A 25665-nucleotide genomic window follows, 5' to 3' on the forward strand; every position below is an offset into this window, starting at 1 on the left:
TTTTGTATAAAAAAAATAAATAATGGCAACTGGATATAAGCCAGACAAATAAAGACTATCATGATGTAGCTGAATCCTATACACATGTACGCTGTGTTTGTAATTTGGTCTAATAATACAGGTCTCAAAAGGCATATGGCGGACGTTTTATATATTTTTGCATCGAAAACTGATAAATTCTTTTAGTTATGTACACCTTGTGACCGCTAGAGAGTATTTGTTAAACGTAGATTATTAATGCTAGTTTTTAATGTGTAAATAAGTTTATTATACTGATAGTCTTGTAAATATTGTTAGTATTTTCGTGCGTGGACGTTTTTATCCGTATTGTTTAGTGAAAAACGAAAAGTCTGTGATATAAACAATACCTAGTTCATAGAATAATTTCCTCAAGACTTTTGTAAATATTGTATAGATTATTTTAGAATTTTAATAGAGTTAATATATTGAACGAAGACTGAGAAATTGTGTGCGATTGCAAGCTATGTCAGCTGTGAACCTATTGTCTTCATTGAAAGAAAATCCAACGGACGGGAGCCAGACGAATGGCTGTAACCAAACAGGTAATTATATTCTCACAATATCCTAAACGTCTAGTTCATCCTTTTAAATCTACCTACTTTATCCTGACGTAAATGCCAAGAGCACATTTGAATTTCTAATTGAACCTACTTTCAAATTTAGACGTCCCAATTTGAGTCCAATCTGAAGTTCTATGCCCGAATGGCCTGACACAATATAACATCAGTATTATACTTATCTATTCACATGTAATTGATTGTTTTGATATTTTCAAAACAAACAACATTGATGTTGGGAATCAATACTTAGCTTCATATATAAACCTATAAACTTACATAATATTTTTATAGCATGTTATAAGCCACTACATTTATTTGTATACTTTACAAAATAAAATCATTAGCTTCTTATGCAACATTATTTATGATACATGTTACAGAATCTTCTGTTTACAGCATGCAAAATATCCCATTTTAAGATTAAATTTATAGTAAAAACTAAATAAAAATGACATTCTTAATTGACAATTTCTCTACAAAGGTCTACTATCCAAATTAATAAAAATATTTTATTATTTCTTCCTTTTGTTATTTAGATATCTGTTTATTTTTATATTTTTTTAGGTTATTCACATTTTTATCATCTCTTAAATAAATAAATAATAATTCATATGCTGCTTATACAATACCTATTAGATATAGTTGGTTGCTGTATATTTTGTGTAAATTGTTAACTTTCAGATAAAAACAAAAATAGAAGAATCATTTTTATGTTTATTAATGTTTGAGGTAACACATATCTTAAAGGAGCACCTAAAGCCTAAACTATAGCCACAAACCAGGCACTATTTCAAGGGATATTTCTAGCTATACAATAGATCTGGCACACTCACAGTGAATCCATTAAAGACTAAGAAATTCTAAAATCTCCTGATTAAAAAAAAAGAAACATTTTTACATTTAGATTTTAATCTTGTTAGGTAATATTTCATTTTTATCTCAATATAAATCAAATACATATTAAATCTCAATTGATCATAGTAAAAGATTTGCTTTATTACAAAGGTTAAACTTAAGAGCAGTATATTTTAATGTAAATTTGTACTGTGCTTATTGGAGCATGAATAGACATAATCAAGTTACTATTATAGTACCTTTAATCACCTAAGGCTGAGGCCAAATTTCTAAATGTGGATATTCAATTGTATTAAATCTGTCTATAAAACTTGCATATTTTTTTTAATAGGTTTAATTTTACTTATTTAACTTATATTTAATTTTACTTATTTACTTCAAAAAATAATTCATTCAATTTTTTATTATAAATTTTATTAAAAAATAATTGTAACCAAATTTCATATATTCTTGTTAATATATGTTTCCAATAGTAAACAGATAAAGGAAACAGTTCTGTATTTAGAAAGTTATTGAAATTATATATACATATAATTAGTCGAGAATGTGAACATCTTCTCTTCTCTTGTGTGCTTACCCTGCACTGGAGATGTTTGAAGGTAAAAAATAAACTGTCTCATTTATGTAATATTCATTTAATTCTATATTTTCATATTAAACAAGTGAAATTGACTGTCGACATAGCAATTTATGATATGATGATACTAAATAAATATTGTACTATCTAAAACAAAATATGATTTTTGCCATAAAATTATGGTTGACACAATATTAAATATAAAATATAAAAATAAGTATTAGTTTATATTGTTTTGATGTCACCACATCTCCCACTGTTTAAGTCAATTCAGTACTGAGATATATTGTATACTAAATTGGGGAAGATCTCTTTTCCCTTTTCTTTCTTTATTAGGTATTCAAAAATTGACAATCATATAACTTGTTTGGCATAAAATACACACTTTATTTAAGTATTTTATAATAGACTCGAATGTTTCAGTGAAACTTAAACTAATAACTATTGCATCTTACAGTGACCACAGTGTTTATATTTGAAAATATTATAATGAAGGCCTAACATCACAAAAGTACTGGGTTCGATGCTTTAATAAATCAACACTTACTCATCAAGTTTTGTAATAATAAAAAAAAACATAGTGCCTGTTTAAAATATCTTATTAATCGAAAAAAGTGTCTATTGAAATTTTATCAAAATTTTATGTGTTCATGGTTTTAAGTGAATGTATTAAAAGTAATATTAGCACTCTAAAGTCTAAATAGATATGAACTGTTTCACCCCGCACAGGACACAATATGTATAGGCTTAATTCAAAAGCGACCCTTCAGTTTGCATGAAGGGTGCAGGGATTGAAGGTCAAGGCAAACATACCTCATTATATAGATACACTTTAAATGTCACTACCGCTACGCACTTTAGAAAGGATCAATAAATCTTAAATAACAATGTACTTCTTATTTTCTAAGTATTACATTGTATTATGAGGAAAATGAAAAATCTCGTTTTTCCCGTTCCCGTAGGAAGTTCGAGAAATCTTCGGTAAGTGCTTCTCTACACTCCTAATCCTATCTATCTATATGCCAAATTAGTATAAATAAAATTTTAATTTTATAAATCCAGTAGTTTGCCTATGCGTTGTCAGTCGCTGAGTAACGGTAGTTTTTTTATATCTATAGAGGCCGCCGTGGCGCAGTGTCACAAGCGTTTACTGTATGGGGAAATAAATTATTATTTATTAATAATAATTTTTTTTCGCTCTGGTATCGCAGCGCGGCGTTGAGTTCCGCCAATCAACACGCAAATTTGGAACGGAGTGTCTTTACACTAAGTTCCCCATGCCTACCCTGCAATGTATCCGTATACAGCGTAAACCCAAAAAAAGAAGATAAAAAAAAGGAAAATATTTTTTTTTACATTTGTTTTTATTTCTGTATATTCTTATAGAGTATTCGTTTCCTTTAATCAATTGCTGCATAAGGTGTTGGCTAGCAGAATTTGACGCTGCTCTTCGCCTATCGGAATGGGGGAATAAAAATAAATTAAGTAGAATCATTCTTGATGTGGATTGAACCCACAACCGACGCATTATCCATTCCTATAATCGCGTATTCCATTAATATAATTATTTCACAACTAGAGATCCGCCCGCGGCTTCCCCGGTTGTACTACACATTAAAAACTAAAATGTCAACCAATTTTATATTGATTGATTTATATTGATATTACTTATTTAATTTGTAAATTGATTGATATTTACCAAACAATAAATGTTAAGTGAAGTTTGCCATTTGCAATTTTACTTTTACTATTGTAAAACTTAAAACAATAGTAAAAGTAAAACTGCATTACAGTCGTTTCTGAGATTAGCGTGCACAGATAAACATAAATAATTATTTTATGGTCTATTATATTCATAAAAGCTCCTAATAAAAGATTTTCTCATATCTTTCCTATGTATGTATAGATTTTCCAAAAATGTGTTAGAAACCTTCCCACTTAGTAACCATAGCACTCTAAAGTCAACATCGCCAACAAAGCCTCGAAATTGAGGAACACAGTGTTTGAACACTAGGTTCCCTCTGCCTACCCACTGCCTATCTACTGTGTGCGGAATAAAGCGTGAACCTGATTGTTTCTTTTTAATTACGGCTTCAATTTTGAGCTATTCGAAGAAATTATCGTGTGAATCCTTAAAACTTGATGATGAATAACGTGGCTCATTAATCTGAGTTTAACGTTTCACCCCTTATTTGGGAACTAAGTTTGTAACACCTATTAACAACGTAAGAGTATATATGAGAAAGCTATATAAAAAATAAAACTAGATTTATAGTATAATTATAAATTCGTTTTTATTTGTCTTGTTTCTATTACCTATATTATTTTTATAAATATTTTTTTTATAGAGGCCAGTCGTAGCGCAGGGGCACAAAGTGTGTAAAGACGAGTGGTTGTGAGTACGATTTCGACTTGAGGAAATTAAATATGTATTTATTATTTTAATTTCTTGGCTCTGGTGACGAGGTAGTCATCGAGTACTGCTACTCAACACGCGATGACGCTAGAATTAGGCGGAAAGTGAAGAACGGAAGTGTCTTGATGAGGACGTAGTGTCTTTCGTCGATTCTAAGGCTCCTTCTGCATAAAAAAATAAAAATAAATAAGTACGACAAAAAACATTAAATGAGAATTATTGTTAAACGTTAACTACTGAGGAATGTGGTATTTCGTCAACGTGGTCCTTTCATAACGTAATGATGGAGCAAAATACAGTCTTTTAAACTCATTCATATCATCATCTTCATCATCAACAGCCATCTTTTGTCATAGACCTTCCCCCAATTCTCGCCACCACACTCAATTCTCAGCTCTTCGGACCCATCCGCTTCCCGCCAACCTCTTTATGTCATTCATATGCTTAAAATAAAATATGAAAAAATATTTTTAAATATTGAATTGGGAAACTTAATATTTATTAATATAATATTACACATATGATTAAAATAATACGTAATTAAAAAACATATACACACATATTTGACCTTTTATACTTTATTTAAAGACTGGCAACAAGAAACACACGAAGAAATAGACAATATGTAGGTAAATTATGATTTTTTACTAAAAATGGCAATTTGTTAATTATTTGAGGGTACTTCAATGCAATTCCACAACGGTCGCGTCGTTCACCTCAGTCTTTGAGACGTACCCGTACGCTGCGTGACCTCGCGATAGTGTTTTTGCGAACTTATAGTTTTCTATTCTCTCTTTACATCTCTATGCGAATCAATTTTACGTATTTGAATTTAGGACCGTTGGGTTTTGGTCGCCTTGCTTTTACGTAATCGCGCGTTTCTCTGCGTCTCTCTGACAACCCTCGCTTTTAAGTTTTAGTCTTAGTTTTTTTTTTGTTGTTATTGTTATATTTAAGATAATTAAATTAAATAATTAATATTTTTATTACGGTTTTAAATATATGTATATTATTATTTGATATCGTGTAGTGTTAGTGTTTGTTAGGTTAGTTTTTTATTTGAGCGCCATTTTGTTGTTCCGCGTCACCGCCGTCGAAATGGTGAGCAAGGATGTGAATAGTGAAGTGGCGAAGAAGGGTCGCAGGAGGAGGGGACGTAAGGGGGGTAGCCGCGCATCTAAACGCCGCGCGAGACAAATGGCCGCCATGGAGATAGTGTCGCCGGCGGAGAAATTATCCTCTCCGTTAAAGTGTGGCGTCCATGTTTTTGTGCTGAAGTACCCGAGTGCGCTACGAAAGGTTCCCATGCATCTGCCGCCGAGGGTGCACGCTGGACCACCGTCCAGGAGGGTGAAGCGTGTTTCGTGGCGTAAGTTGATGGCTACAGATAAGGAATGTACTTAAACTATATTTTGCTAAAAACTGTTAATATTTGAATTATAGAATGAGAAATTAAAAATTGAAGTAGGTAACTTGAAATTTTAAATAATTGTGCTTGTTCAATTACACATAATGATTATAAGATTTGTTTGTTATTTCCAGTATTTTATTGATTGATAAAAATGTAAAACGTATGTAAAATGTAAAAATGTATAACGTGTATATTAATAGGTGTGATTCTACAGTAATTTTATGCATTATGGTACATGCTATACCCCGTACATAGCAAGGTAAGCAGAGAGACCCTGAGAACCTAGTTTTAAGACACTCTATTCCCATTAAGATACTTTCGTTCCCTATTTTTTTAAAGATAATGCGTTTAATGCGACAAATAATAAAAGTTCATCCTCTAACTCTGCTTTTTTCTTTCATCTAAATGATTTTCTCTTTAAAAGCCTTTACTGGAAAAAAATAAATATTCTTGATTATGCATTCCAGCAAGGAGGAATCGAACTCCTAACAATCGCGCAATCCTATATTTTCTGAATGCATGTGTAAATGCAATATGTTTCTATTGGTGTTTTTTTTATATTTATTTACTTTATTATCTTATATAATAAGAGCCTTTTGGATCGAAATAATAATTATTACTTTTTCCGTCGAATTGTTAAATATATAAATATTAAACAATTAAAACAAACAACAAATTTAATTAATGAATTAATTAAATTTGTTATAAAACAACATAACCCTATAAAGAATTATTTTTTTTTTTAACTTTCCCCTGAACTTAAAAGACAATCGTTTCCTTATATTTCAAATTTGTGAATTGAATGGTATTTTTTTATTTATTATCAAACCTACGACCCGTCATTACTTTCCACAGGTCACGACGAGAGCGGCGGCGCGGGCGCTGGCGCGGGCGCGGGCGGGGGCGGGGGCGGGGACCCGGCCGTGCTGGCGGTGGGGCCCGTGCGACGCCCGCTCACCTACACGCGCGACGAACTGATGCGCCTGCGCAACTCGCCGCTCGTGAAACGCGGTCTTGAGAACGCGTTTGCGGGCAACGAGACTTTGGCACTGTGAGTTCTTATATATTTATATATTTTATAGAGAGATGGAGAGAGAGAAAACACTATAGGTTTATTGGCATAAAAGGAAGCGGAAGTGCTGTGTAGATGTGGCAAAGTAAAATGATCCCATTGTAAGTCAATTTGTTGCTGATATACATCCTTTTGTATGTTGTTGTTTTGTTGTATTTCGTATGGTTTTTGTGCTGGTTGTGTTTTCTTTTTTGTATTTGATACGTTTATTATTACATTCTTTATTTATCGGTAATGATTAGTGTTCTAGTAAATAAATTTTGGAGTCATTTTACTTTTTCACTTTTTTTTTACATTTTTCTTTCTTTACGAAATGGAAATAGCTGTGTTCAGAATCATGATATGTTTTTTTAACGTATTTTTTTCTTTAGTATTGTCTCTGTTTAATATTGTAATGTAAGAGGTGTTTGTTTATAAAATTATTTTGTACAATTCAGTTTTGTTTTCATTTTCACATAGGTATTGCATGTAGCAATATTGGATCGATACCTCGATTCTCGGTAACATTTATAGCGGGTATATTTGCTGATATTGTAACAAGAGATTCTGTCATAATTGCTACGCTTATTTGAGAATATATATGTAACTATGTATAACTTGTAAAATTTTCTAAATAAGTTTCAAGCAAAAACAAGACGTGGCGTTCGATTCCCACTCGAGGAAATTAAATATTAAATAATTTCATTTCTTCGCTCTTGTGACATGTTATCGCGGCGTTGAGTTCCGCCATTCAGCACTCCCTCTGCCTACCCTGCTTCATGCGGGATACAGCGTGAAGCTGAAAAAATCAAGGACAGAAAAAGGACAGTGAAACATTACTTTTTTACTTAGATATTCTTCTTCTGTTTCAGATATTCTTCTTCTGTTCCATGCATTATCTGTATTATGTTGGGTCTTAGAGCCAGATTTCTTGTTTTTTATTAAAATTATGAACCCACACCGGTCGCGTTTACTTACAGCCACACGCCGGGCAGCTCCCACGCCCGTCGAGCTCACTTTATAATTTATAATTGTAACATATATGTGGAGATTTCCTATTTTATTCCCACTATTTGCTTGAATTTATCAATAAGAATTTTTTTTTCTCTTTCATTCATTTCAGTGTATTAAAGAAACGTTCCGATTCACCCTACGAAGAAGAGAAAGGAGCGAAAGGAGATGCGCCAACCGAAAATCACAAAGTAATATATATTTTTTCAATATTTAATCTTCGATACTAAAAAAATATTACATTTATTTACTGTACGTACAACAAATGGTATTGTAATGTAACAATTGTTTTTGTCGAATTTTATTTTAGAGATAACTAATTTTTTTTGTGAGGGGCGGTTTTCCTGGCGCAGGGGCACAAAGTGTGACTGTAAAACCGACTGGTTGTGGGTTCGATCCCCACTCGAGGAGATGAAATATTTATTTAAATTTATATTTCCATTTCTCCGCTCTGGTGTCGAGGCAATGCGCTACGTTGAGATCCGCCACTCAACACGCAATGCCTCCAGAATTCGGCGGAAAGTGGGTAACGGAGTGTCTTAACACTAGGTTCCCTCCGCCTATCCTGCTGTGTGCGGGATACAGGTTGAAGCTGATTTGATTTTTTTAAACGTATTTTGTGTTTACAATCAATGTTGCAGCTAATAAGACAAATTGTGAACATTTTTTCAAATGGGAATAGAACTCAGAAACATCGTGATGCCTAGATGTTCTTTTATTTCGTATGGATAGTTTAAAAGAAATCACATGTATTTAGGCATAACTTTAATAACGATTCGAAAAAACCATAAAAATTTATAAAGTCCATTATATTTTTTTTTATTACGTGCAATTAGAATGTGGGCGATTTTTATTACGAAGTATAAATGTTAATTGATGAAAATTGATTTGGTTCTGCGTGGTGTTTTTAATATTTAATGTGGCCATTTTAAATGTTTTGCATATTAAAAAAAATATACTTATTATACTTTTACTTTAAATATAACGATGTGTTCAACTTATTTAAATTATGGAAATTAAACTTAATCTTAACTCAATTTTAACTTAATTTTACCATAATCTTAACGTATTCTTATTTACTTGATAGTAATAACTATTGTTGTTTAGCTTCATCTTGGTTTTCTGCACTTTTGTGCATTGATTACTTGGGTAAAAAAAAAAAATGTAAATTAATAACAAAAATTAAGATGAAACCTACGCTGCTATCTACAGTCAACTTTTAGACAGAAAAAAAATTAAATCAAATCTACTTAGTCATCTACACGTATCGTCGACCGTACTATACATTACATTACAATGTCAGCAGGGCGTATACGCTCGCACCGGTCGCTCAGCGGACCCGCGCGAGCGCGTGCGCAAGGAGAGCGAGCCCAGCACGGGCATAGTGCTGTCGCCGCAGCGGCGCTCCTTCACGTCGGGCTGCGGGGCGCCCGTCGCCGCCGCGCCGCCGCCCCACCCGCAACTGGCGCGCACGCGACCCGACTCGCCGCTGTCCACCGTGCACCAGCCTATGACGAAGACTGAGCAGGGTTTGTGGGGCTTTTTGTGTTTGTATATGTAGAATAAGATAAGAATGTGTGTAGGAAATGAAAATATTAATAAATTCATTCCCCCGAGTTGGAAATGGAATCCACAGCCGCGTCGTTGCGTTTACCGTTACATGCCTGCGCCACGATGGCCGCACGAAACACAAATGAGGATAATAATCTATATTACCTAAATTCATTCTGAAAATTAGAGAAAGAAAAATTTACGTTAAATGTATAATTCTTATTACTAAACAACATGGCCACATCTTTAATTTATTACAAAAAATATAATCTTAATTTATATTTTTTAATTAGATGTGGCCTAGATTATGTTTAACATGGCACACAAAGGTGAAGCTTATGTGAAGATATTAATACAGCTTTGTATATTGTTGCCTACAAAACTTATTAATATGATATTCAAGATATTATTGAACAAATAAAACATTTTATAAGAATAATATTTAAAGAAATAAAAGTGGCCAATGACTGAGACCTGTGATTATAAACGCGACAGGTTGTGGGTTCGATTCCCCCGCGAGCAAATGAAATATATATTCACTCTGATGTCGAGACAAAACGTGGTGTTGAGCTTTTCACCATTCAACACGCAATGCCTCTACAATTAAGTGGAAGATGGAGAGCGGAGTGTCTTAACACTAGGCTCCCTCTGCACACATTGCTACAAGCGGGATACAGCATAAAACTGAAAAAAAAAGAGAGGAATAATTTTTGAGATTTTCTTTGATATTACATTGTTAGACACATATTGTAAAATTTATTTTTATTGTTTTAATTGATCTATGTGAATTTAATTACCAGCGGGCCGGCGCATCGGGTCTGGTCGTATCATGGTGCGAGACGTGCCCGCTCCGGGCTGGGAGGAGGCGGAGTCGCGCGATTCGCACAACCCGCGCGACTCGCACAACCCGCGCGACTCGCATAACCAGCGCGACTCGCACAACCCGCGCGACTTGCGCGACTCTCGAGACTCCCGCGACTCGCGTGACTCGCGTGACACGCGTGACACTCGTGATACGCGTGACGCTCGCGAATCGCGCGACACCCGCGAGCCCCGCACGGAGCCCTACCGCCCACCTCGCGACCGCGATCGTGATCGTGAACGTGACCGTGATGAGCGACGTGCTAATGGGGATCGGTGAGTGGATACGACATGTTTTAAACGAATAAACATATACATTTGAATCCAAATTTATAACCGACTTCCGTGAGAAGAAGATTATTATTAATTTAACTGTTGTTTTTATGTTTGTTACCTCGAAACTTTTGACTGTACCCCCACCAATTTTGATGATTCTTTATTATTTGAAAGCTGTTGCTTCGATCACATAAATCTTAAATTTGATCGATCGATTAACTCAATATCGCGCGAACCTATTTCTATGATTCTTTATTTATTGGAAAAGATACATTTCAAGGACAGTTTGGTGAAAGTTTGGTTAGGTTTTGATTATGGGATCCAGTGGAAGTATATAATAATTCTTGAAAAAAAAAAACATAAAATCTTGTTGAATTTTATACATATCTTTTAATTTCTTTTTATCACACTATATTGTGAATAGTATTTTAAATAAATTATATATGTTATAATTAGTAAAATATTGGTTCATGCAGATTCGATCGTCGATCTTTTACCCGCGACTCCTACTCCTCTGACATCAAGAGGGAACGGGACGATCGATTCAACAACGATAAACAACGTGATAGGTTTGTACTTTATTTAATTTCTTTATTTCACAGTAACAATAATTAAATATACTTCTTTATTCTTTATTTTCCATCCATTTATATTTTGGAATACTGAGTTAAAATAAAAAAAAATCGGCGGAGAGTGGGAAACGGAAGAGTTAAATAGAACAAAGTGTCGTGCCACTAAGTATCCAGATTTTCTCTGCCTATCCTGCTGTGTGGGATAGAGCGTGAAGCTGAAAAATAATAATGGAAAAACTTGAATGCACCTTAAAAGTGATGTCCAACTGTGATTGTATTATTTATTATTGTATTGTATATTGTATTATATATTTTATTCACAGGGAGGATAATCGTAGATCTGGTGGTCGCTTCTCTCAACGACGATTTGAGAAGGAAGATGAACCAGAATGGTAATTATAAATTAAGACTAGATAAAAAACAAATTTTGATTTATTTGTTTTAGTTATTTCGTTTATTATTTAATGCAGTTTTAATAAAAGTTTTTTAAAAATAAGGATAGCTTGGTATAATAATAATGTTGACTGATAAACAAATGCCACCTCAGTCAACCCATGACCATGGTCTTTAAAAAATGTATAATAATATTTATATTTAGTAAATAAGCGAGATAAGACTACCCTGGCTTAAGAATTTTAGTTTTTTTTTTATTAAAAAATATTATCTATTGGACAAGTACTTTGTGTACTCTGATTACTATGCTGGAAGTTGTGGGTTCACTTTACATATCCGTATTTCTTTTTCAATTTATTAAGATTCGCCTTTTCAATTATTGTTCGTCCTTTAGAATAATGGCGCATATATGTCAATAACTACTAATGACTATTGTCTGTATAGGTTTAGTGGAGGGCCTACATCTCAATTGGAGACGATCGAGTTGCGGGGGTTCGACGAACCCATGAAGAAGAATGGACCCGCTAGTAATAAGGAAGAGGTGATATATATATACCTAATAATATAAGGAAAATCGTGGCGCCGGGGCACAGGCGTCCCAAAAAACGCGACGGTTGTGGGCTCAAATGTCGTTCGTTGTAATGAAATATTTAATATTTTCATTTCGTCGCTCTAGTAACAAATCACGAAAAAGCTCGGCGTTGAGTTACGTTATACAACACTCAATGCCTCGATTCGACGGAAAGCTTTGCTTACCCTGCGATAAGGCATGAAGTTACAAAAACTAATATTATTATTAATTTTACTGGTCTAGTTTGACAGAGCGACGATCTTTTTTTTTAATTGAACGAATGTGACAAGTGTAATTTCATAACAATTTTTTTTTTCATACAGAAGTGGAATAACAACGGCGGTCCGAGGTCACCGGAGCGCTGGCGCGCCGAGCCCTCGCCGCCGCCCGCGCACCCTCACGTTGACTCGCATAATAATAGCAATGTATTGTACCACTATTTATTTACTTTTCACGCAGTATCCCGCGTATAACAGAGTGGGCCGAAGTTACAAGTTAGTGTTGAGACACTTCGATTTGCCACTTGTCAATGTTGCACTTTGTCTTCTTAGCACAGCAATAACATAAAAACAAATCAAACCTGGGACTGGGACCCACAACCGTCGCGTTTACAGTCAGTAGTAAAATACGGCGGTGCGTGGAGATTAGTCTCCTAATACTAAGTTCCCTCTGATTACCTTGTTAGGTGGGCAAAAATGTATGTGACATAATAACATTACATCGGCAATATCGTTCAATTTTAAACAAATTACTATATTATAGGACAAAGATTCGGGTGTCGAGTTAAAGACTGAAGAGCAGCAACAACCACCAGAACAGCCAGACTTCAATCTTGACGAATTTCTTAAATTTGATTCTATTCCTGACGTTCTTACCGTGAGTATATCTAAGGTGTAAGATACCTCTGTTCTCCTTTTTTTTTCTTTTCTTTAAAGAATTTGCAATTAGGGAATTCTTATTTATAAATCAATTATTATGAACTCGAGAAAATAACGATCAAGTACTACTATGTGCTTTTACATACACAACATTTTATTTATTTACCCTTGTTTATTGTATTACCTAAAATTTTAAATTATTACTTTTTACAAGTATCACATATTCTAAGTGCCCTAGGGAACTCTATTCTCAGAGTGGGGTCACATAGAAGCTGATAATGAAACGGTGAGGTGATGATGACCAATATATATAACAAAGAACTTTTTAATTTGAGCTGGTAGTTCTAGAGATTGGTGTGTTAATTCAAACAAATTATTCAGCTTTTTAATATTTAATATGAATCACAAATATGCCTAATTGAAGATTTAAGTGCATGATCCAATTGACTACGATAATACTTTTTTTTTCTGAATTTTGTGATATTATAAATTGTAAAAAAAAATATAAGTTAATTTGTTGACCCATAAACCACCCGGAACCTACCAAACAAATATAATATATGTTAAATAAATATTTGTGATTTATATTTTATGTTAAAAATTCGAAGTTGAATTACAATTTTAATTGTAAATAAATGTAATTGTTAAAAGAACGGAGGCAGCGAGACGGAGGGCAGTAGGTTCAGCCGCTGGTTCCGGCGCGACAGTCCGCCCGCCACCGACAACAGTGCGACTGACAGACACTATGAGAGGCTAATGCATAATATGATTGATGGTCAGTATTTATTGTTGTGTAAAATATTTATTTTAAATAAACTATATGGAATTTTTCTTTTTATTTGTTAGAAGTGTTTAAAGTTGATGTTTTTGGTTTTATTTAAAATATTAATTTAAAAACTCATAGATAAAATGAAATATGTATACGCATCGACGTGAACATTGATCATTTTTAAAATTTTTATCTATAAATAATATTTTTTACACACTTGGCAAGTGTCCACAAAAGTTTATAAACGAGGTATTTAGCTCGGCTTGCGAGAGTTTGCAAGATCTTGCAGGAGGCTGTTATCAAAGTGCTTCTACTATTCTGTTCTTTTGTTGTTTTTATAATTTTAATAAAAATAAGTAAGCAACACTACAATCGTCTGCCATACTTGCAAGCGTATAAATTCTTGGAGCTTAATTCGTGTCTTGGAGATTCTGGAAGCCAAACCAGAAATGCACCACTGTGAAGCAACAGTATAATATATCCAGATACTCAATGATTCTATGTACTACAGATTTAGACAGTTCGACGCGGTCGCCGGCGCCCCCGGAGGCGGCGTTCCCGCCCGCGCACGCGCATTCGCATCCGCACGCGCACCCGCACACGCACGCGACTGCGGCGCCCAACGCCGCGCCCTCGCTGCTCGACCTGCTGCGGCGCGCCGGCGCAGACGCTGAGCAGCGCTCTGGTATATTTTAGTATATTGTATCAAATATTGAAGTATATGCATACTTCAATTCAATAAGTTTATGTCTTGTAAGTTTATGTGTGTGGATAGAGTATTTTAGATACCTACATAAATACTTTGCGAAACCGAATACGCAATACTAGAGTACAGTTAAGAGCGGCGCTAAGTGTGATTTACTTTACTAAAACATTTTATGTATGCGGCGGAAAACAATACTATAATTTAAACAATCATTCCTCTATTAAGAACCGAACCCACAATCATGACGCTGTGCCGTAAAAACTTCTCTCTCGTGACACGTTAGCTAGGTTTTGGTTGATGTTTTTTAGGGTTCCGTACCTCGTAAAGAAAAAAGGAACCATTATAAGTTCACTTTATTGTCCGTTCGTCTGTCCGTCAAGAAGCCTTTATTTTAGGAACGCTTAGAGATATCGAGTTGAAATTCAAACCATATACTCAGGTCCCTTGATTTCCTAAAAAAACCATATTTCTACCTTTACTTAGAAAACATGGCCGTTTACATCGTAAGAAACGCGTATTTCGATACTATAAAGGGAATCAAAATTAATGGCTACTTCCGGTTGACTTACAAAGAGCATTTTAGAGCTTTGCGTGTCGGATTTTTTGTATATATTTTCTACTTGCAGCTGAAATGAACTCCATGGGTGGTAAAATACATAGTCTGGAAGAGCTCGAAGCCCGGCTGAGGCCGCAGCCGCCGCCCGCGCACGATCACGACCTATCCGCCTTCAAACGACTTGTGAGTGTGTTTTATTCTACACTAGATACCCAATGATATAAATTCTATAGATTATAATAAGATTTATAAATCAAATTACTTTATATGAGTATATTATTAATTGAATATGGTTTTTCCAGTTGGCGCAAGTATCAGGCGGGCACGCGGTGACAGCTGAACCACCTCGTCCGCCACCCCCTCCGCAACCACAACCGCAACCTATGAGCTTATTACAGGTTATTGTTTTTTTCAGTTTCGGTTTCTAGGCTGTAAGGCATTTTATTCCAATTTTTAATACAAACATCTTGAAAATCATACAAATCAGAAAAATCATGACAAATCAGAAAAAATAGTTTTGTATATTCCTTTATTATAATAATGTTCATCGAACAAGACGAGAACATAAATTATAAATATTTCCGGAGTATATATACATATATTTTATATATTTTTAGTAATATTTTCTGATGAATCTAATATTAGATGCTGAGCAAGAGCATGGAACAACAGCATCAACAGCAACAACAGCAGCAACAACAGCAGCAGCAACAGCAGCAGCAGCAAAAAGCCCCGCACATTCCGCAGGAACTCCTATACAAGCTCCTGCAAGTGCAACAGGTAATATGGCGGTACTATTTTTTTCTATTTCTATTTTAAGTGGGCCATCGTGGTATATCGGCACAGCATCCTACGGTAAATACGACTGTTGTAGGTTATATTCTCACTCAGGAAGTCTTTTCATTTCCTTGCTTTATTTAGTAAGAAGACAAAGAGCGACTTTGAGTTCTGCCATTCAACACACAATGTCTTGAAATTTGGTGGGTGCGTGAGGGACGGTATATCTTAATACTTCCCTAGGTAGGTTCCCTCCGGTTGCCCTACTAAATGCGTCAGACTAAAAAAATTGCAATACCGTTAATTTTATGATATAATTGTTCCAGCGTCAACAAGCTGCGGGCGAGTGCGGTATGGGCGGCATGGCCTCCATGACGCAGCCCTCTGATAGAGACCTGTTGCAGCGGCCCGAGGCTCAGGCTATAATACACGGTATGATTTTTTAAAGTATAATAATTGTGTTTGAGGCCGTCGAGGAAATGAAATATTGAATATTTTAATTTCTCCGCTCTGGTGGTGTTGATTACTACCACTCACCACGCAATGTTTTCAGAAGTCGGCAGTAAGTAGGGGGCGGAGTGTCTTAATAATAGGCTCTCTCTGGCTATGCTGCTACATGTGGGATACAGTGTGAAGCTGTATTTATTTATTTAAATAAGTTTATTTTTGTGTAAGGTTTAGGAACATTGTTTTTAATCTCTTTTTTTCGTCTATGCATTCTAGGTCTAAAAGCGGGTGAGATCACAGTTCAAAACCTGATGCAGCAGCTCGGAAACCCCGGCCTTCAAAGCCGCCACCGAGAACTTCTTTTAACTATTCTACGTACTCATCAGCAACGGCAGGTCGGTTGTGTGTGTTTGTTTTATAAAAAACTCTGATATTCATAAATTTCTTAACAAAAAATATTTTAAAATAGAAAATAATGAATTATTTTAGTATACTGTATCAAATATTATATCTTTTTGCAGCAAATGGGTGGTTCTCCGTTACCAACCGGCGTGCCTACAGCGCATCTGGTGGTACCGCAGCACCACCAACCGCTGAGACTGTCACCGTTACCACACCCAGGTGGGTGTTTTAGTTGTTTATTTATTTTGACTTATGGCTATTAGTATTATTGTGTGATAAAAATTTGCTTTTTATTAATAAGTATACTTAAGAAAATTCATAAGTTTACCTTAGAGTATTGTTATTATTGAAAATATTGTATCATTTATAATAGAGAAAGAATTGAGTTGAAATTTGTCAGTAATAAAAAATATTTTGTTTTTTATAAATATTGAGTTGGGATTTCACCAGTCCTCATAATATTTCCAGTCAGTATCATCAGAAGTACTATGTACTTCAGTAAAAAGAAAATACTTTTGAATGTACTCAATTCTTTCTTAATTATATTTCTTATTAAAAAAATACTACATTAAAAAAAATTACAAGCATCCCTAACATTTAGTATTTCACATACGATTTTTAGTTATACCATTATTTTTAAAGTATTTTATAGTGTTTTATATTATTTTATAGTATTTATTTGCCACTAAATAACACTAAATGCTAGTAATTAATACTAAAACCACCGTACTGCTTAATTTAACCGGATGCAGCATATTGCGTGTCCCCCATCATGGCGCCGAGTCCCAACGCCCTCACTGTGCACCACCCAGGTAGACTATTATAGGAATATAAGCACTTTCGGGAAAGTGGTATAACCTATTTTTTTATTGCAAGAAGTTTTTTTTGTAATTGATTTGTTCTCTATATATATGCTAGGTATTAATTGTATTTTGTACATCGAAGCTTTTACCTGTAGTTTTGCCTACACAAGCTTTATAGCCTTCGTTGATAAAATATTTATACTCGAGCCAGTAGTTCCTGAGATTATTCAGCTTTATAATATTAGTACATAAGTATAGATGTGTTAATTTAGTCCATTATTATTACATTTTCTATTTGCTATTTTAGACCACTTTCTAAAAATTTTTCCATATGTATGCTATAGTTTTTTTAGTTAATTGTAGTACTCTTACTTAGATTTTAGAACTTGCGTTCTTGAATAACGTCCATTTAACATGTATTTTCCATGATAAACTATCATATCATTAAATTTGAGGCCGTTGTATCTGACTATACGAGGCGATTGTGAGTTCGATTCCCGTATGGGGAAATGTATAATTTTACATTTTCTCGTGCTGGTAACAAGACAGAGTGCAGCGTTGAGTTTTTCTAATCATATAATATGTATGCAAAAATAAACAAATTAAGTAATTGTATTTCTCAATTGAGACATCGTTGTGACGCAGAGGCACGAGCTTATGACTGCAAACGAGTCAGGTTGTTGTGGGTTCTCACTCGTCAAAATGTCTAAAGTTAAAATGTCGAAAAAAGTTGGAGAAACAAAATAAAAATATAATTATAAACTCCCAATTCCAGCTCGTATACCATCACCCCGTGAACTCGTAGTGCACACACAGTCCATAATGCAAGGGGCTCTGTTGAAAAAGAAATTAGAAGAACAGAAGGAGAATTATCGTAGAAGGCATGAGGTGCAACCGAAACAACCTACGCCCATCTCTTTCACACCTACTTCTGTAAGTAGAGTAGTTATTCTAATAATAATAAGATAGCTATAATTATTATAATGATTATTGTTCGCTATTTGATGTTAGCACAAATTGTATATTTTTAAGAATATAAGTGTGACTGTAAACGCGACTGGTTGAGGGTTCGATACCCACTCGAGGAAATGAAATATTTATTTGCATTTATATTTCCATTTCTTTGCTCTGGTGTCGAGGCAGATTGCGATTGAGTGCCGCCTCCGGCGTTGAGGATGAGCCCTCTAGAATTCAGAGGAAAGTGGGGAACGGAGTGTCTTAACACTAGGTTCCCTCTGTTCAGGAATATGATAGAATGTAACATATCTACAAGTCAATAGAAAATAAAAAGGGGCATGGACATAATTTGTGAAATAAGAGATATAAGTGGGGGTGAGATAAATATTAAAACAAGTATATTCCAATTCCAAGGTGCTTCGCAAAATGACAGCAGAAAAAGATGAGGCCAGCAGCCCCAAATCAACACCATCGTGGGCACCGCACGCGCACCCCGCACACCCCAAACCACACGGACGACCCATTGTCAAGGTAGACTATCGATATGTATATATATATATAATACATACTAAAAATAAAATTATACGTTTCTTTGCTCTGGTTTCGAGGCAAAAGCGCGGCGTTGAGTTCGGCCACTCAACACGCAATGCCTCCATAATTGGGCGGAAAGTGGGGAACGGAGTGTGTTAACACTATGTGCCCTCTGACTACCCTGCTGTGTGCGGGATACAGCGTGAAGGTGATTTATTATTATTTTGTAATTAAAAATAAAATCAGTTTCACGCGTTTCCCTTGTGCCTCTGCGCCGCGACGCCCTCCACTGATTACTAACATGTAATGATGTAATTGTGCAAAAAGGATCCATGGTTCTTAATATTTTTTATAACAAAATATAAGCCAAGTTACTAATATTTTATAAATATATTTTTTAAAACATATTTCTTTCTTTTCATAAAGATTTTTAATATAATTGCATTAAATATATGCATGCTAGAAATTTGCTTTAACCTATTTTTAAACGTTTCGCATTATTACCTAACACATATTTTAAAAGCATTATAAACCATTTTGGACGCAGCAGGACTTGAACCCGCGCCTCTTGGGTAACACGCCCAAGCACACTGACGCGCTGGGCCACCCGTCGAACTGCGGTTTTGAGATGGTTAGGCATTTGGTACATATAGATTTTTTTTGGGTTCTTTTTGTTATATTTTTTTATTTTTTAAGAAAGAAGGCTGTACTGTATATTTGCAATTTTTTTAATGGCTCACCGTTAATAAATATTTAAGCAATTGAGTTTGAGTTTTGTATTGTGTTAATAAATATGACTTTATTTTCTTATGTTGAAATTAAATTTAAAATGTTGTATTAGAACTATTTTGCTTATATTTATTTTATTATTATTCTTTGTTTGTACTTCAGTTTTGTGTATTTGTATTTTGGAATTTAATATTATAATAATTTTTAATATCATATTTCAGCAAGGAAACCAAGGCGTGCCATCACAGATGGGTTTCGGAAATTCGCAATCTGACTACCAACAACATATGTTTAACCAACAAGTGAGTGCTTTTGTAATATAATTCTCAAGGGATTAACTTAAGATTTACTAATAAAATGGTATACTGTATTACTATTATAACGTTATTTTCAGAATAAAGAATAATTTTACCTGTTTTTCCATTCTCATTCTCTTTCACCTGTAAAAGAATATGGAAAAAGTACAATTTGAACAACCCTAGGTTCCCCAAGTGTTAATTAAATAAATTAGCCTCACTCTGATACCGCACACAGTAGGGTAGGCAGAGGGAACCTAGTGTTAGGACATTCCGTTCCCCTTTTTTAGCCGAATTCTGGAAGCATATTGAGTGGCGGAACTCGACACCGGACTTTGCGTCGACACCAGAGTGAAGAAATGAAAATATACATTTAAATTAAAAAAAAAATCATTTCATCGAGTGGGGATCGAACCCACAACCTGTTGCATTTACAGTGCGCTGCGCCACGCCCAGCTACAAAATATAATATCATAATTAAAATTGTTTCGACGAATATTTTATGTTACAAGTAATTGTTTTCACATGGTTATAGATTTTTAATAAACTCCACCACCCAGTTGTAACAAGCGTATTTAAAAAAAAGAACAGTACATGCATGTATGAAAATAAAATGAACAAATAAAGGCAGAAAAAGAATCTCCAAGGCATATGTGGTTCAAATCCTGCATCATAAAAATGTTTATATTCAATATGGATGTTAAATATGACCTCAGTAATTCTAATTTATTTATTTTGATTCAGATGGCAAATGCTAATCGAGCCTTCCCCCACCAGCAGCAAAGACAGCAAATACCTAATTCTGTAAGTTTTAATAGCTTGAAATAAATATACTTAATTTAAATAAATCTATATATATACTTTTTTATTGCACTTTAAAAAGTAACATATAAGTAAAACAAAATTGATAAATATACCTGGTTATAAAGATTAATTTGATATGTAAAGTTGTAATTTGTCTAATTTCGTGGTGGATGATAGCCCCCATCTTGTCACTAAAAAATAAGAGAAACAAAATCCCTCAATGGAAATCGAATCCACAAACTGTTGCGTTTATAGCCGCACACTTGTGCCCGCAGAGCTACAACTTACCTCAAGTTCATTATGGTGATTTTTTTTGTGTTAAGATTTCTTCACAATTTTTATGGATTATCTTTTCATTTCCTATAGATTTAATTTTAAACTATACTTATATATTATATTCACAGCTAAATAACATGGGTGGTATGTCCCGCGGCGGCACCACTCTCCACCAGCTGCTGGTACAATCACACCAGAGATCATTCAATGGTATGTTGTTAATAGTGTTACAGTATGGTTGACGAGTCGTGGACGTGTTGATGTTACTCTATTTGAACTTTTGGAGGTTGTATATTCGCGAAGAAAATAGTTTAAAGTAAGGAAAATCGTAAAATTAAATCTATGGAGCTATTTATTGGCTAACTTCACTATACTGTATTATAAAAATTTATATGGTTAAATGTTTTTATTTTTGTAAAAGACTTTTATTTGTAAATAAAGAGCTTGTATGATAGATGTTGAATAAATTTCTAGCAATAGTATTTGAAAATAGATTAGTACATATAAGTAATATTGCACTCTCCATCTGTGATTTTGCAGTAACTTTGGCTGTCAGTGTTTTAGTATGTGGCATATATTACTTTTACTGCTGACTGTTTATACGATACTAAAACACAATCAAACTATTTTAGTTTGTCCTGTCTGTCTTTATGTTTGTCCGGGCTTATCATGATGTCTTTGTAAATTATTAAATAAAATGTTACGTTTCAGATATGGGTGGCGGCACAGGCGGAGGTGACAACCAGCTCGCCCGCTGGTTCTCTCCCGAGCTGCTCGCGCGCGCATCCGCCGGCAAGCTGCCCTCCGTACACGTGCCCAACGCTCTCTCCCTCGAGGACCTGGAGCGGCACCACCACTCCCCCGCGCCCCCCGTGCGCAACTGAGGCCCGCACGAGCCCCTCTGGATATATATACCCGGATACGACGACTGACATCCTCACCCTCTCCTTGCCCCTAAACTCGCGCGTGTCCTCCTTCAACGTGACAAATGACCACTACTCCTCCCGTACCCGCCGTTATCCTTGAGGTCGCTTTGGCGGATACATTTGTCCGGATAGGGAGACTCCCCCCCACTCTCCTCCTTCCTAACCCTTTGTCGGCTTGTCCCATGTTGCATGTGACCAGTGACCGTTCCCCTCCTCCTCCGCGCGCCTTTCCCTTCATACCGTGTCGCTTTTTATATATATATACCTGGACAAGTGACCATCCCAAATTCTCCACCCATCACCCGCCTCCCCCTTTCTCGTCCATCACCGGATATATACACCCGGATACGCCTGACATGGACATTGTATTGTGATTTAACAAGTGAACGGAAGATAGCTATGTAATGAATTTACTATTCTATCCTGTTAATATGGGGTAGGTGTAGGTTCAAATCGCGTATTAATTTTTGCATCAGTTTGAGTATCGAGTCGTGTAAGGCCTCTGGAATCTGATTGCTCGGATATGACGAAAGCATGGATAGAAATAGAATCCGATTTGAGTGTTTTGTGAAATATTGAGAATTGTAAAGAAACATTTGCCGTCTAAAATGTGTGTACTAGAATGACGTATATGTATGTAGCTTTTTAAAATTATGTTTGTGGAAATTTTGTATTTTAAAATGCAATAGCATTGATTCATACAATTATATCATTCTCTCCGGATATTATGTTTTCGGATTATCTAAGGAAGTAGTAGTACAAAATAAAGGATATACTAAAAGAAAACAAATTTGTCATAATAAGTGACCCAATGATTTCTTCCTGTCCAGTTTATTATACCAGTGTTAGGCATTCATGAAAATAAAAAACAAGTATTGTTTTTTCTCTATTTACCAAGTAATGTATTATAGCATGATCAAACATAGTTGCTCCATTGTAAGTAAAGGTTGTGATTTGTCCGTGGTTCAGATAAATTTGTGTTTTATAATTCTAATGGCCGCCATTTTTAAGCCATTGAATTTTTAAACAATTTACGACAAAAGTTTTAGTACAGTATTTTTTTATGTTTTACAGTTGTTTTCATTTGACACACAGAATGTTTAGAGATCATTGCCACGATATTAAATTATACATATAAAAAATAACTTCATTCTCTCTTATAATAAATTCAGATAAAATTATTATTAAAAATAAAATCTAAAATCTATCTAAGTAAATATACCTATAAATAAAATTGACAAAGCAATATATTAATTGTGATAAATATATAAATATGTGAGTGAATACTGATTATAAAGGGCGTCTTGGTGCAGTGGCACAGCGTCTGGCTGTCGGTTGTGGGTTCGATTCCCACCTGGGGGAATGAATTGTTTTTCATTTCCTCGCCCTTGCAACAAGACAAAGGGCGGTGTTGAATTACGGCACTTAATATGGGATATCTTATAAGTGTGAGTGAATACAGTGAATCAAGTTGGAATTTGTGGTTTTGTCAATTACTGTACTGAATTGAAATAAAAATAGAAAAGTCTCATTTACCAGCTTTCAATAAAATGTCGGAAAAACTAACCATAAAAAATGTACCTGGATTTTGATGATTGCGATTAATGCCTTAAAAATGAAAAAATATAACAAAAAAATACTACTGATATATGTATATTTATATTTGTATTACAAAGAGGCTATAAAGTATCTTTTTATCGAACACTGCCATTTCCCATTTTTTTTTATCGTTATTTTTTACTTACATGTTGAAATTCGTTTTTTATTGTGTGCTTATAAATACTGTATCTGTATTAAAAAAAATAAAAGGCACATTATTTATTATTAAATTTTGTTACCAACATCTTTATGCATTTATATTATATTAGCTTTGTGGCACCATTCTGTTAAAAAATATTTATATATATATTAATAGAAATAAAACTCAAAAGTAATTTGTTTTTGTAGTTTATTATATGTATTTATATAACTGTAAAATGAACGTTCGTAATGGTACAAATATATGTAAACTTGGTGTTATAACTTTATATGAAATGGACATTTTATGTCATACAAGCTATAACACCGGGTAGAGTATAGCAATACTATTTATTATGCTGAGGAATATTTCATATAGAAAAGTAGCGGGTTCAAAGCCTATATGAGATATTAATTTGGCACCAAATTGTGAGAACCCGAGAGAGTATTGTATTTTATATAAAACTAATATACATGAGGTTGTAGCTGTGGGGGTCAGTTTGATGTATTTCGTTGTAGATATTGACTATAGAATAGGTTTATAGGCATATCGGTTTGGCCGTCGATTTTTGTTTGACCCCTTACAAGCTCCCACAAGGAAATGTAACGTAACCACCCGATGTATAAGATTCAAAGACGAACACGGTTGACATGTTGTGTGAATGTGTGTGTATGGGAGTCTATGGATGTGTTTTTGTTACGTCGTTTACGAGGAGAAAGATTTATGTTAGAATAGTTGCTAAGAGGTGGGCGGATATGAGCGGAACATGCGAAATTATTAATATTTGAATATAATTTATTAATTATTTAACCTGATTGGCTGGCGCATGGATTTTTTATTTGATGGTCCATTTTAATTATATTCACATATTACAATCTGTTGGTTCGTATTCGCCCGCTGATATTCAAGTATACACTGAGGATGGATGTTTTCGGTTGATCTCCGTACGAATGCGATTTTGTGAAAATATATTGTGGGATTCGCACAAGCGAGAGGAACATTTGTGTTTGGTTCCAGTTGTTTTTTTTAAACACCTCCACCACCAGTCCCAAAGACCGTACGTAACCTGAGCTGAGACGTCAATTTCGTGGTTATATCCCATATTGTATGGACAATAGTGTAGTATTGCCGTCCAAAACTTAGCATCAGCTCAACTGTTGGTTCACCCCTATGCCTCAGTGCGAACAAGTTACAGGACTAATAGGTTTATTTCTTTTTAATTTGACGTTTTAGTGGACACGGCCACCGCTGGCAATCATGTGAAGAAAGCCCCTTTGATATGTGCGTTTTTTTTAAGGCATGTGATGCCGCCATTTTGATTTCGATGTAGGATGAAATTTTCTGTTCACGAACGCGACCTGTATGTCTCCTGTCAGCTTTAAATTATTGATTAAAACAAATTTGAAAGTTGTTTTGTTTGTTTTATTTTTATGGTGTGTGTTGACTCTTTAATTTTTAAGAGGACGGCGTGGCGCAGTGGCACGAGGCTGTGATTGTAACGCGGTTGTGGGTTCGATCCCCACTCGAGGTAAATAATTATTATTATATAATATTTTAATTTCTTCTCTCTGGTGTCGAGGCGTCGTTGAATTCTGCCATTCAACACGATATGCCTAGAAAAAATCGGCTGAAAGTGGGGAACGGAGTGTCTTAACACTAGTTTCCCTCTGCCTACCCTGCTGTATGCGGGATACTGAAGCGTGAAGCTGAAAATATAATTATCAAAATAATCAGGTGATTATACTAGGCGTTTATAAACAGGATTTTTGCTTCATAATTCTTGTTCATAATTCGCTTCAATTTTATGTTATTTTAATTTATGCTAATATTCTATTTAGGTGCACAGACGTATTTTGCGATTTTTCTATTGTTTTTCCTGCAAGAGACGCAGAAGATTTTATAATATGATAAAGAAAATTTACTTCACTCATGGCATTTAATGAG

At 34.7% G+C, this 25665-nt stretch overlaps 1 protein-coding gene across 6 annotated transcripts; it reads left to right on the plus strand.

The window, feature by feature from the left end:
- Positions 1–92: 92 nt before the first annotated feature.
- Positions 93–25133, plus strand: LOC146540686 (eukaryotic translation initiation factor 4E transporter-like). 6 transcript variants are annotated; one of them, XM_085199607.1, is made up of 26 exons: positions 5120–5296; positions 5460–5798; positions 6696–6891; positions 8015–8093; positions 9206–9431; positions 10254–10590; positions 11067–11159; positions 11486–11554; positions 12000–12096; positions 12450–12551; positions 12889–13002; positions 13656–13779; positions 14285–14458; positions 15106–15218; positions 15338–15433; positions 15681–15815; positions 16139–16244; positions 16536–16654; positions 16781–16880; positions 18240–18397; positions 18836–18952; positions 19503–19583; positions 19903–19983; positions 20722–20781; positions 21186–21267; positions 21769–25133. In XM_085199607.1, exons 2-26 carry the CDS (start codon positions 5528–5530, stop codon positions 21939–21941), a joined length of 3303 nt encoding a protein of 1100 aa, XP_085055733.1. In that variant the 5' UTR covers positions 5120–5296; positions 5460–5527; the 3' UTR covers positions 21942–25133. The 6 variants fall into 6 exon arrangements, with proteins under 6 accessions (XP_085055760.1, XP_085055733.1, XP_085055725.1 ...); XM_085199634.1 differs by lacking the exons at positions 5120–5296; positions 5460–5798 and adding an exon at positions 93–563; XM_085199599.1 differs by having other exon boundaries at positions 5120–5798.
- Positions 25134–25665: the final 532 nt, after the last annotated feature.

Source organism: Heliconius melpomene, chromosome 2, assembly GCF_056956725.1.
Source record: "Heliconius melpomene rosina isolate 202511_hmr_F chromosome 2, ASM5695672v1, whole genome shotgun sequence".
Lineage (NCBI taxonomy): Eukaryota > Metazoa > Arthropoda > Insecta > Lepidoptera > Nymphalidae > Heliconius > Heliconius melpomene.